Raw genomic sequence first — 11,786 nt, forward strand, 5'->3', positions numbered from 1 at the left:
ATATCTGATTCGGAGCAGCGCAGCCCGCTAGTATCAGTGATGCGGTGAAACAAATTGGCCTTCTCCCTTCATAGACTGTTGCCATTGTGACAGTAATGAGAACAGGCGCAAAAGTCTTTCAACGTATTAATATTGGCTGTACAAAAATAGAGTTTGTATTTATTGTGTACAAAAGTTAATTAATAAAAAATGGTTAAAACACTTTTGTCTGATTTGTTTGAGTAATTGCATGGATGGGTTCAATGTTTGAATATGTAAAAAAAAAAAAAAAAAATTAAAAGACTCAAACTTTTAAATAATTTGCTTCTTATTTTATTATCAAAACAATTTCCACAATCTAAGCATAAAGAAAATGATGCAGAATTTTCAGTATTTTTTGTAATTAAAATGGAAAAATGTGGCTTTGCACATCAAGGCATTCAGTAAATACACTAGTTATGCACATTGAAGCATGGCAGTTGCAGCATCATACTTAAAGGATGCTTTTCTGTGGAAGCTGGGTGGAGTGGATTGAAAGGAGGGTGGAGCATGAGTACATCTTGCTCCAAGAGACTTGAATCTAGGGCAGATGTTCTTATTCCAGTAGGACAAAGGCTCAAAACATAAGCAGAACTTAGTGGGAGTGGCTCAGAACAAAGCATATTCTCATGTCCAAATGGCCCAGTCAAAGTCTGGATCTAAATCATAGTAGGAATCTGTGTCAGGACTTTAAAATATCTAGTCATCATCTCTCTCTATCCAGTCTGAGAAAGTTTGAACTGTCCTGCAAGATGAATGGACAACAATGTCGGTCTCTAAAGCACTTTGAACTGCCATGTTGCTGATATGTGCTACACAAGTCAACTTATACATTATTATTATTATTATTATTATTATTATTATTATTATTATTATTATTATTATTATTATTATTATTATTATTATTATTATTATTATTATTATTATTATTATTATCATTATTATTATTATTATTAATGTTCAAAGGTGATCCTGGCTGAGAAATCCTCCAAAACATTTGCAGTTAACTGCAACAAAAGATGCATTGACTGGAGTTGGCTGGATTCTCATCCACACTTCTCACACAAACTTCTTCATAGAATAGAACAGAATTACTCTTCTCTGTCCTGCAGTGGGGGAATTTGGGTGTTCCAGCACCAAAGTGAGGAGTAATATGAATCGTGCAGATTCACACTTGGGTGCAAATGTAAACACTGAATGTAAGAAAGGGAATTGTACAGGCAAAATTATCGCACAGGCAAGAAAAGTGAAGCTAATAACTAAGAACTGTGAGACTTGAAATGCAAAAACTGCAAATAACAGCAGGGATGTTAACGCTTATTTAGTTTGTCAGGAATTCATACAGCTGCTGGGAGGATGGTAATGCTCCTTTGTGAATCTAGAATATTTTGCCCAACATTGATGATCATTTTGTCAGAGTCCTTCTGTCTCCCACCATCTGCACTGGGTCAAAGAGGGATTCTTTGAGCTGACCTTTCTTATCTAACTGCTTCCTCTCAGGTGTGATTGTAACCTGTCAAAATAGGTGTGAATACTTTTGCAAGGTGCTGTGAGAGTGAAATGTAAACGTAGCTTAGCACAAGTGCATAAATGGATGATGGTGTATGCATAAAGACATGGTGTATAATATGTGTGTCTGCTATATTCCAGTCACCAGAAGTGGGCGTGGTCAGGACTTCACAGTCTGCAAGCGAAACCAAAGGCCAGAGTTTCCTCACTGGAGGCGACAGAGGACCGCCAACGTGTTAGTCAGGTCACTTATTATATTCTCAGAAATAGTTTTACTCCCTGTTTTTATTCCATTTGAAGGTGATAGACCAGGCATGCCCTCCAAAGGAAAAGGCCGGCATTCTTCATATTCCTGCTGTGGCTCATCCTCTGTCAAAATCTATTTGTGCTCCAATCCAGAAGGTACTGTTTTTACATATTTATAAATCTACTCTAATCTGAGCATTTTGTCAATTAGTGCCTTTATTCTTACTTGGTTACAAGAGATTCCTGTTTGTGTTTATGTTGCATATCAGACAGCGTGATCGAGCGAAGAGCTCTCAGAGAGAAAGTGTTTCCCAGGTTTAGAGAGCACTGTAGGAGCTTACTGGCATTAGATGTCAGGGTGAGTACCCAGGCTCTGCTTCACGCTCACTGCACTGAAAACACAACAGCTAAGGCGTTTTGAGTACAAATTTTAGTGTACATCAGTTATTTTGTAAATTGTTTTTTTAATAGATAGAAGAAATGTAATACTTTATGTCTACATTTGCTGTTTGTTCCTCTTCTTATTTTGCAGAACTGTACATCTATTCCTTAAATGTTTTGTGGTCAAATTAAACCTGTTGCCATTAATTAAGTTTCCATCAGTCAACTAAAAAGCATAAAACCTGCGGTGCAAATTTTTGTAGTAACTGGGCCCAAGCAATGGGATAAATAAAAGGGCTGCAAGTGATAATTACCAGCTTCATGATTGTATCTATTTTTTAAATTTTGTTTTACTTTTATTCCCTGCCTGAAGCCACTCCTTGTGAAGGTACAATCAATTCTGCTTAACTTCGCTTAATCACTAATGACAACAAAGACAGTGAGCAGCTGCAACATGACTGCACTGCGTGCTTTGTGCTCTCAAACGTGTGTGTGTTAAGTCACCCCCCGGACAAGTCGATCAGCCCATTGTGAAACTCATTCTATTCAGCAGCTTGTGTAATTAGGCGCAAACACAAACATCATATATCATTCAGCCGTTTCTTGGTTGTTTGCGGTTGGTGCTTCTAATGAAGTTTTCTGCATCAACTCCCAGATATGTCTTTTATGTCGTTTTACCGTATATGTGTGTGTGTTTGCTTCTGCAGCTGATCGACCCATTTGAGTCCAGCGATCCTAATTGTTGGCCAGATACAAACACCAGGCAGCAGCTAATTGAAGAGTGCAGAAAGAACTCAGCTGGGCCGTTTTTACTGGTAAGTGAAACTCCACTGAAGAGAAACTAAATGCCTGCTGAATATGGAGATCAAAGCTCGCTCCCACAAGCATTAGGAGCTCTAAACTAAAGGACTACTGTAATTGGGTACAAAAACTTCAGTTCTTTAGCTAAAAGCTGGGGTTTCATCAGAACAAGGATCAGTGCTTTGGTCATGATTTTATCTCAATGTGTGCCAGTTCAATTATGGACTAAAGGGGGGTATTATGTAAATCGAATTCTTTGAGCTTTAGGATATACTGTAATGTTTTTCCCTCATCAAAAACAAACTTGGAGCGTTACTTTGATTCTTTCATGCATGTTTAAGAAATCTTTTCATTTCCCATAGCAGCCATTTGGGGGTGCCTAAACGCTTGCTCTCACAAAGCGCGGCCTGTTTCCTTGAAGCTTGTCCTTGGAGCTGCAGTCTCCAAGCTGAGCTTCTGCCTCACAGAGCACCCTTCCCCCCACTTAGCTCCTCTCAACTGGCAGCAGCAGCAATGATCAAGCACCTGATGGAACTGCACATTTGCTGAGCTCTTCTTACAAAATATTCTCAGTCCAGCGCACCTGAGAACAGTCGTAAACGGCATGATGAAGGAGCATTGGTTATGACGTGCTGATGGCTGAGGGTCAGAAAGAGACAGAGGCCAATTTCAAGGCATAAAATTGTGAAGTCAAATTTCTTTTAAGTCGTGTTTGATACAAACAGCATGTTTATAACAACTAAAGGTAACATAGTTACTTGATTGTGTGATAAAATGGCACTATGTGACTGGAAAATATATAATACTGCCCCTGTAAGTGAAAACAACTAGACTATTTTGCTTTAAAATAAAAAATAAACAAATATAACTCCACTCAGAGTGAATGCTTGATTAAGTTAAAGAGGATTAAACAAATGGCTGTTTAAAATAAAATTGTACAATACAATATAGCCTCAGACTACTTGTTTATTCCAAAAGTTGAGACAGAAAACTCTGCTCTAAATGATTTTATGAAGCTAAAAGCAAAAGAAAAAGCCCCATCCTAATCGAAGATTCACAGTAAAAGAGTTTTTGCTCCTTTGACTGCTATCGCTTTCTGTCCACATGTTGGTGCTACAGGCTCTAGTTGGACACCAGTATGGACCAGCCTGTCTGCCTACCCAGGTGGAGGTGTCGGAGTTCCAGCTGCTGCTGCAGGAGAGCCAACAGGCGGGCGTGGGCACCCGACAGCTGGAGAGGGCGTACCACAGAGATGAGAACGCCGTTCCTCCTTCCTACCACCTGACGCCCGCCGTGAAATCCATCTGCAGTCCTCTGGCGATTATGGTCAACCTGTTTAATTTGTTGTGTGGCTAACTTTAATTGCATGATAGGATTTTATTTTATTTTTTTAATCAGGAAAGTGTTTAGATATCAATCTGTTCACGCATACATGTGTTACAAAATCAATCTTACTGTGTTTAACGATAAACCTTTTTAAAAGAGGCAAAATATTTTGGTGCAGGTGTAAAATATAGAACAAAATATAGCGCTGGAAAATATAGAAGACAGTCATAACTGATAAAATGAAAAATATCAACGTGTGTTTGCTCAGCAGAGAGAAGAGACAGAAGAAACGGAGAACAACATGTTGTGTGATGAAGATTTGAGGAAGGTGTTGCAGACAGCTGTGAGTCTGTGTGTCCAGAGCAGACGTATGAGTGCAGAGAGAGCCCAAGTCTTCTACAGATCAGGTAAAAACAACAACAACAAGAAAAGAACTCTTTTATTCTGAAAGATTTGTGAATTGTGTACAGAGTCTTTAATCACGGCAGCCTGTGGGATCCCTAACCTTATACCTAAAACTTTGTGGGGCATCCAAGACATGCTTTATACAAAGACATGATCCTCCCCAGAATATGCTGGGACTTTGGTGATAGTCTTACATTTTCAAAGTGTCTTCAGGGTGTAAAAAAAAAAAAAATTATTACATTTCTAATCACACACTGATTTTTCCATGTCGTTTGCATAAACTGCAGATTTTTTTTTTTTTTTTCCAGGTATTAAATTTAACCAATTGTGCTTTGCAGAATTTAAATGTATTTTAAGAGAATGCTATCCTGAGCTGAATATACCTGATTCTGGGGTTTCATTTTTGTCTCTAGCTCTTGATTCAGATCTTCGATTTGCTCTGGAAAACTGCCCTGTTCTGGACATTATCAACAGATGCATGATCTACGTCCACAAGGTCGCCAATGCAGATGGAGAAAGAGGAAAACAACAGAGAAACTCAAAGCTGCAGCCAGCGTTGAAGGTAAGAGTTTATCTAAAAGGAGACATTTCAGAAAGATCTCATATATTTTTAGTGGCGGTATCAAAACATTATAGTTCAAAGTTAAATCAAAACATGAGGGAAATTTTAAATGCTGACCAATGTACAAATGCGACAGGAGTCGATTTTCCTTTATGTTCGTCTTAAATTTGCAGGCTGACCCGTGTGAGCAGACCGTTTTGAAGACAGTGCCCACTCCATCTGAGTTATTATCACAGCTGTGTGACAGCTTCCTCCCTGCTCTGCTCACTTCCCGCCAACTTATCTTCTACACCACCACCACTGAGTGCGACCGCCGCCATGGCTACACCACAGCCAGGAGGCGGGCCTACGCAGACTCTCTGTGCCAGCAAGTTTTCTCAGACCTCATGACGTTGACTGACAGCTCGAGCATTCCTCAGGTCAGAGGGCAAGGTCATGTTATTGATGCCCCATCCAGAGAGCGGGCTGAGCAGGAGCAGCTGTGCTGCATCCTGGCTCAGTTTTACAAGATTATTCGGCCAGAGGAGGAAAAGGTGAGAATTAAATTTTTTGTTGCATGTTTCATTATTGTTGTTGTTGTCATACTGTAATGTAATATGTAACCTGATGCCAAATGACGCTTCAGTCTGCTTTTTCCTCTTTTTGGTTGTAGATCAGTGCTTATGTGAAAGGCATGGATCAACAGCGCCCACTAGTGTTGAGTGGAGGACCGTGCACAGGGAAGACTGTGTTAATCGCACACTGCACTGAACAGGTCAGTGGACAATGAAATGAAACGTGATTCCAAGAGGAGACAAATATATTTTAATTTGCTTCACGGAATAATATGAAATACATTTAGTCCATATGAAAAGAATAGTCTTTGTTAAGTTTTTTTAAGCTTAACATAATTTATATTTTGGTGAAACAAATATATATTTTTTCTTTTACTATAATTTTTACACTGTTGTAGATATGTGCCATTTTATGTTTGACTATTTAATAATGTTTTAAGAGAAGAATGTTGATCATGCAACTTAACATAAACTTCTTTTCAGATCTCAAACTGAATCCCGTTTTCATGTGTCACAAGAATTATTGTCAAGATTTTTTTGTCATCTTAAATTTTAACATAAATAATTAAACAAAACCAGACCTGAATTCAAGAGAACATTGTTGATATTTTAGAAATAAATACATTTTCTGTTCTACAGATCAAGGTTTGGCTACCAGACTGTGATCCAGTGGTGATCAGCTGTTTTTGCAACCTTTCATTCAGTACATCTCCTAAGCATCTACTCTCCAGTATCTGTCACCAGATAGCTCACAGATATGAGGAGCAGTCACTCAGCCAGCTGCAGCCTGAGTCCTGGCCCTGCAAGAACCCAAATAAGTGCAGCTGTAAGACTAACTACACCTCAATATCTGCTGTGGATTCTCATAACGACTGCCACCATGGAAAACAGATCTGTGATAGTGACCCAGGTTTCTGTAAAACACCAGATTCTCAAGGACTCGATTCTAGTGTCATAAAAGTGGATGTTTCTCTGTCTGAACTTGAAGAGCATCTTGTGTCCCTTCTAACCCAACTTCCTTCCACAAAGCATCCTCTGATTCTCATCCTCGATGGCTTGGATCAACTGGAAAACAACGTTGGTGCTCAGATCATCAGCAGCATCCCTTCCCCGCTCCCCAATGCTGTCAAACTCATTATCACAGTCTCCTCCAGCAGATTAGGTCTCCTGCAAGCCATCAAGCTATACTATCCCCAGCAAGGCAGCCGTTCTCCCTCTGCATCAGACGACAACAGTGAGGAGCAGACTGGGTGTGCTTCTATACAGCTCCAATCAGAGGACAGGAAACAGTGTGCGAAGCTTTTGGAATCGCTTCTGAGCAGTTCAGGAAGAAAGGTGACATCAGGACAACAAGCGCTGGTGAACCAGGCGCTGACCTCCTGCTCTCTGCCTCTCTATGTCCGACTCCTACATGCACACACTTCACTGTGGCACTCTGGTATGACTGAAACTAAAACTACTTGTTCCTACAGAAAATAGCAACCTGTTGAATGTGGTTTTTTCTATGTAATACGTAGTTTTTTCTTGATAGAATTTCCCAAACCAAAGAACTGAAAGTTTTAAGAATGTTATGGAAATTATTCTAAAGTTTACCTAATAAATAGAAATATGCATCAGCTTTTCTGTCTTTTGTGAATATGCACTTTAAAAAACATCTTTCTCTTCTCAATGACTATTGTCATTAAAAGATTTCAGCAAATTATTTAGTTGTAATTTCTTTCAGGGTTTGTACACAAATTTCAATTTATGAGGCTTAATGGACTGTTCATGGGGTGTTCTCGCATCTACATTAGTACCAACAGTTAAAATATTTCATATCTAATTTGTGTTTTCTTATCAGATTCAGATGTGACCGAGTCGTCGCTCCCTGATGGCGTCCATTCGTCTATTTCAGCTCTCTTGGATCACTTGGAACAGAAACACGGCTCGTTCCTGATGGCTCGTTTGGCCTCATATGTCTCCCTCTCCAGGACCGGCCTCTGTGAGTTGGAGCTTGTGGATCTGCTGTCCTGTAATTATGACAGCCCAGCTGAACGTGAAGGACCAGTTTCACAGGTTGACATTGAGAGGCTTCTTATGGATTTGAAAAACTTTCTAATCAAACGGCCAATCGCTGATTTGCAGGTTCTGTTTTGGGTGAGCCGGCATTTCAAGCTTGTCGTGACTAAAAGATATCTGGGCACTCATGGAGTGAGGAGGAAAATCCATTCAGAGATGGCGGACTATTTCAGTGGAAGACGGGTTAGTAGAAATGAAAAACCATTTGTTGTAAGTCTTGCATCTGAACCAGAACATGAACAAGTGAGTCAGCCATTTATTTTCCCTGTTACTGAAGATGTTTGTCGGGTAAACATGAGAAAGATCCTGGAGTTGCCACATCATTTGCAACAAAGTGGGAGGTTGGAAGAACTGGAACTTGAATTGTTAATGTCTTTAGGGTTTCATCAAGCCATGGTTCAAGGTGACATGCTGAGTGATCTGGTAGCCATGTTAAAGGCGTATGAAGGCTCAACAAAGTTTTTAAGAGAAAAATGGCTTATAGCAAGCACATTAAAGTCCTCTGCTTGCTTCTTGCAGAGCTCACCCCTGCAACTGCCTGCAGTGATGGAGACAAACCTCCTCCCTTACCTGGATGTTTTTCCTGCCTTTGAGGGATATGTAAGAGACATCAGACAGTACAGGAAGGAGAAGGGAAAAGGAGTTGAATTGGTACTTTGTCCCACTCCCTGTTCCGTTCTCCCCATTTGCTATGTAGGACCCCATATTAAAACCAGAACAACCAGAGTCGCAGAAATTGCATGTACAGAATGTAATGTTGTGGCAGAGGTCATGGATGATGGTTCTGCCTGGATTTGGACGGGTTCAATGTGTGATTTTTACAAGCTATCACTTATCCAGAATCAACAGGAGTTGAAGTTTGCAGGAGTTAAAAGTAACTGCAAATTCCTATTGCTTTCCACACAATGCAGCAAACTCTTTGTGTGGGACGGGGCAAATCCACAGAGTCTTATAGAGGTGAAGGAATCTCTGAAACCAGAGTCTGAGTCAAGTCAAACTCTGAGTACAATTGAAGGATTCATCTCATGTCAGGAAATGATATGCATCTGGAGGAAAAGGGAGAGTTTTGTCAGTGTGTTTGATATTGCCAACAATACCTCTACTCGTTTTCATTGTGAGAGCTCTGTGATCTGTTTGGTTGCCTCCTTTAAGAGTTTCAACCTTTACTGTGGACAAGAGGACGGCACAGTATCAATATTTGATCTGACAACCGGCCGTCCTCTTGGCACCTGTTTAAACTCAACCAACAGTGCAATTATGCAGCTAATCCTCTGTGAAGAGGAGCAAGAAATTGCATGTGTGGACAGGAGTGGGAGTGTAACCTTATGGGATGTTGCTGATAAAAAACAAGCACCCAAACTTCTCAAAGAAAACTTCAGTGAGGGTAAGCCTTCCAGTATTCTCAACACAGATTATTCCAAAGCCACCAGCACTCTTTTGGTGTGTCAAATTTACCAGGTGACATTGTGGAATACATTTAACTGGGAGATGTGGGACCAGTTCTTGGCTCCGCAAGGGAAAGCCTTTTCTCAAGCGGTGCTCTCCCTGGATGGACACCTTCTCCTGGCTTTGTTGGACCATTTTACAATCATCTTGGTGTGGAGGGTCAGCACCGGTGATTGTGTCCTTTCTTTAGAAACAAACAGACAGCCCCTCTCGCTTCTCAAAACAGCCTCAGATATTGTTTGCGTGAGTCATGATGGATGTCTGACAGTCTGGGACTCAGAGATGATCAATGCTGCAGGTAAAGCAGCAAAAATGAGGAATGAAGTTAAAGGCGTGGCAGTGGAGCAAACAGGAAAATGCTTCTACACCACAGACGGGTCAGAGAATGTCTGGAGGTGGAGCTTAGATGTTGGATTTCCACAATTTACCTTCCTTCATGCGAGAGCTGTGGAAAAAATACAGCTTTCTCCAAACAACAGCCACCTTCTCTCTCTCTCTGCAGGGGAAATTTACGTCTGGCAGACAGAATCAGGTGAGAACATTGCCCGTATCAACGGCGGCAGTGCTGCAGATGTGCTGATCACTCCCAGTAGTAAATTTGGAGTGAGCATTTCTAAGCATGGCCTCTCTCATGTTTGGAAGTTGCCACATGGAGCTATTGTGTGCAACATTCATCAGTACCTGTCAGACGCACAAGTATCAGCTGAGGGGACCTTTCTTGTTGGCCTCTGCAATGGAGACCTACTGGCTGCCAGCCTGTGGTCTGGTTCAATCAGCAAGCGCTTCTCATGTGTGGAAAACTCAGAGCGTGTTGTTGCTTTCCAGTGTCTTTTAGACGATCCAAACTTTGTGGTGGTGCTGACTGCCTCTGGAGCGGTGTACACCTGGAAGCTGTCAGAGGAGACGGTATGCCGGCACTTTCAGCTGCCACGTAGGTTTCACTGTCAGCCACAAGACTTTCAAATGTTGCCTGATGGGAACTATGCACTGCTGTCCATTGATCATAACTCCATTAATTTCTTAGATCTATCTCGGGTCAGGTTGTGCTCTTTGAAAGCTGAGGGACCTGTTATCAAGGCTTGCTTGGACAAAACTGGGTGCTATATTGTGTATGTATGCAACCCAAGCAGCCAGGAGCAGAACTGTGCATGCTACCTGCACTCTAAGCTCATCCTTACAGTCGTGCGGCTTTCGGACAGAGAGAGAATAGGAAGCGTACATCTGAATAAGAATCCGTCAGCCCTGACTGTTAGCAAGCAGCAAGGTGTGTTTGTGGGTTATGAGGACGGGTCTGTAGGTGTGTTCTTTGTTTCTGATGCTACAATTGATAAAGAGTTAGCCTGGGACAGAGAAATTTTAAAATCAGAACCATTAAAATGTCCCTTTGACAGAGAACCTATAAGCTGTTTTTATCAGTCAAACCCCAATATTACATGGTCATGAGCCTACTGTATCTGCTTACATACAGTGTAAACAAAATGACTGCAGGTCTTTTTTGCCCTTCACCTGTTTTGTATATTTTTTTTTCTGTTACCATACTTAGTTTTTTCAATAAAGAGCCATCTGACATGGGACCTTTCAAATTAAATGGCTTAATTTGTAGTCCTCAAGAAGATGTTTTGTAACCTCTTGACAACCAGCAATTTAAAACTGTTATCAATTTTTTTGGTATAAGGCACATTATGCCTTATTGCATGTTAGGTTTTATTACATTTTTTGGTCTTAGAAAATTCAATTAATATAAATAATGTTTTAACATTGTTTCTAATGTCTCCAAAAACCCAAAATGTCCCTGGGCCAGGATGCAACTGATTTTTTATTTTTATTTTTGTGGGTGTGTGTCTTCTTCCTCACTGAGTGTCCATTTATCCAATATCGGTCCAGGTCAAGACAATGGATAATGTCACTATCTTACTAACTTCAACCTGAAGCTTCATGTGTCTTTTGCTTTTGTCCTGGGATTGAGGATCACACTTTACATCAAAAATTTTAATCTCTGGGAAATTGATATTGGTACCAAATGACCTATCAGAAGCTTACAATTCCTCTGGACTTTTTCAAATTGCTTAAGTAATTTTAGTTTAAGCAAATGGATGAATTTAAAGAATAAACTTTTTTTGTTGTCATTCGTTGTTTTAGCAAATAGAAATGATTTTTATAACACTGACTGATGTAAAGTAGGAGGACAGTGAAGGAACACAATTATCTTCTCTCTGTAGTGCATTTAAGCTAAATGCAATTCTCAGTTTGAATTTGTTCAGTTTCATTTTTGCCTAAATGAAATTGTATTTGATATGATAATGCCTTCTGTAGTTTATTAGATTAAAAATGATCATAAAACATCTGTCTTTCTGTCCGTCTATCGATCTACAAAGTGTTTAAAAACATTTAATAATTTGGTGATAATGTACGTTCCTACATTTACTGTAGGAAAAGCAGAAACTTTATTTGTATACACTGGTGCTGCATTCACGTACCTT

General features: G+C 40.2%; 1 protein-coding gene across 5 annotated transcripts; it reads left to right on the top strand.

Moving 5' to 3' along the window:
* Positions 1-1,740: 1,740 nt before the first annotated feature.
* Positions 1,741-11,646, top strand: LOC122832381 (NACHT and WD repeat domain-containing protein 2). 5 transcript variants are annotated; one of them, XM_044119094.1, is made up of 11 exons: positions 1,741-1,929; positions 2,043-2,131; positions 2,862-2,969; positions 4,075-4,281; positions 4,550-4,688; positions 5,100-5,248; positions 5,422-5,781; positions 5,901-6,002; positions 6,442-7,240; positions 7,643-7,783; positions 7,927-8,117. In XM_044119094.1, the coding sequence occupies exons 1-11, from the start codon at positions 1,842-1,844 to the stop codon at positions 7,968-7,970; spliced, it is 2,226 nt and encodes a 741-aa protein (XP_043975029.1). In that variant the 5' UTR covers positions 1,741-1,841; the 3' UTR covers positions 7,971-8,117. The 5 variants fall into 5 exon arrangements, with proteins under 5 accessions (XP_043975029.1, XP_043975025.1, XP_043975026.1 ...); XM_044119090.1 differs by having other exon boundaries at positions 7,643-11,646; XM_044119091.1 differs by having other exon boundaries at positions 4,553-4,688; positions 7,643-11,646.
* Positions 11,647-11,786: the final 140 nt, after the last annotated feature.

This window comes from Gambusia affinis, linkage group LG06, assembly GCF_019740435.1.
Source record: "Gambusia affinis linkage group LG06, SWU_Gaff_1.0, whole genome shotgun sequence".
Taxonomy (NCBI): Eukaryota; Metazoa; Chordata; class Actinopteri; order Cyprinodontiformes; family Poeciliidae; genus Gambusia; species Gambusia affinis.

Coding starts and splice junctions, on each gene's coding strand:
- LOC122832381 (XM_044119090.1), top strand. CDS start 1,842: ATGCCCTCCAAAGGAAAAGGCCGGCATTCTTCATATTCCTGCTGTGGC. Junction 1,930..2,042: donor TTTGTGCTCCAATCCAGAAG/GTACTGTTTTTA, acceptor GTTGCATATCAG/ACAGCGTGATCGAGCGAAGA. Junction 7,241..7,642: donor CACTTCACTGTGGCACTCTG/GTATGACTGAAA, acceptor TTTTCTTATCAG/ATTCAGATGTGACCGAGTCG.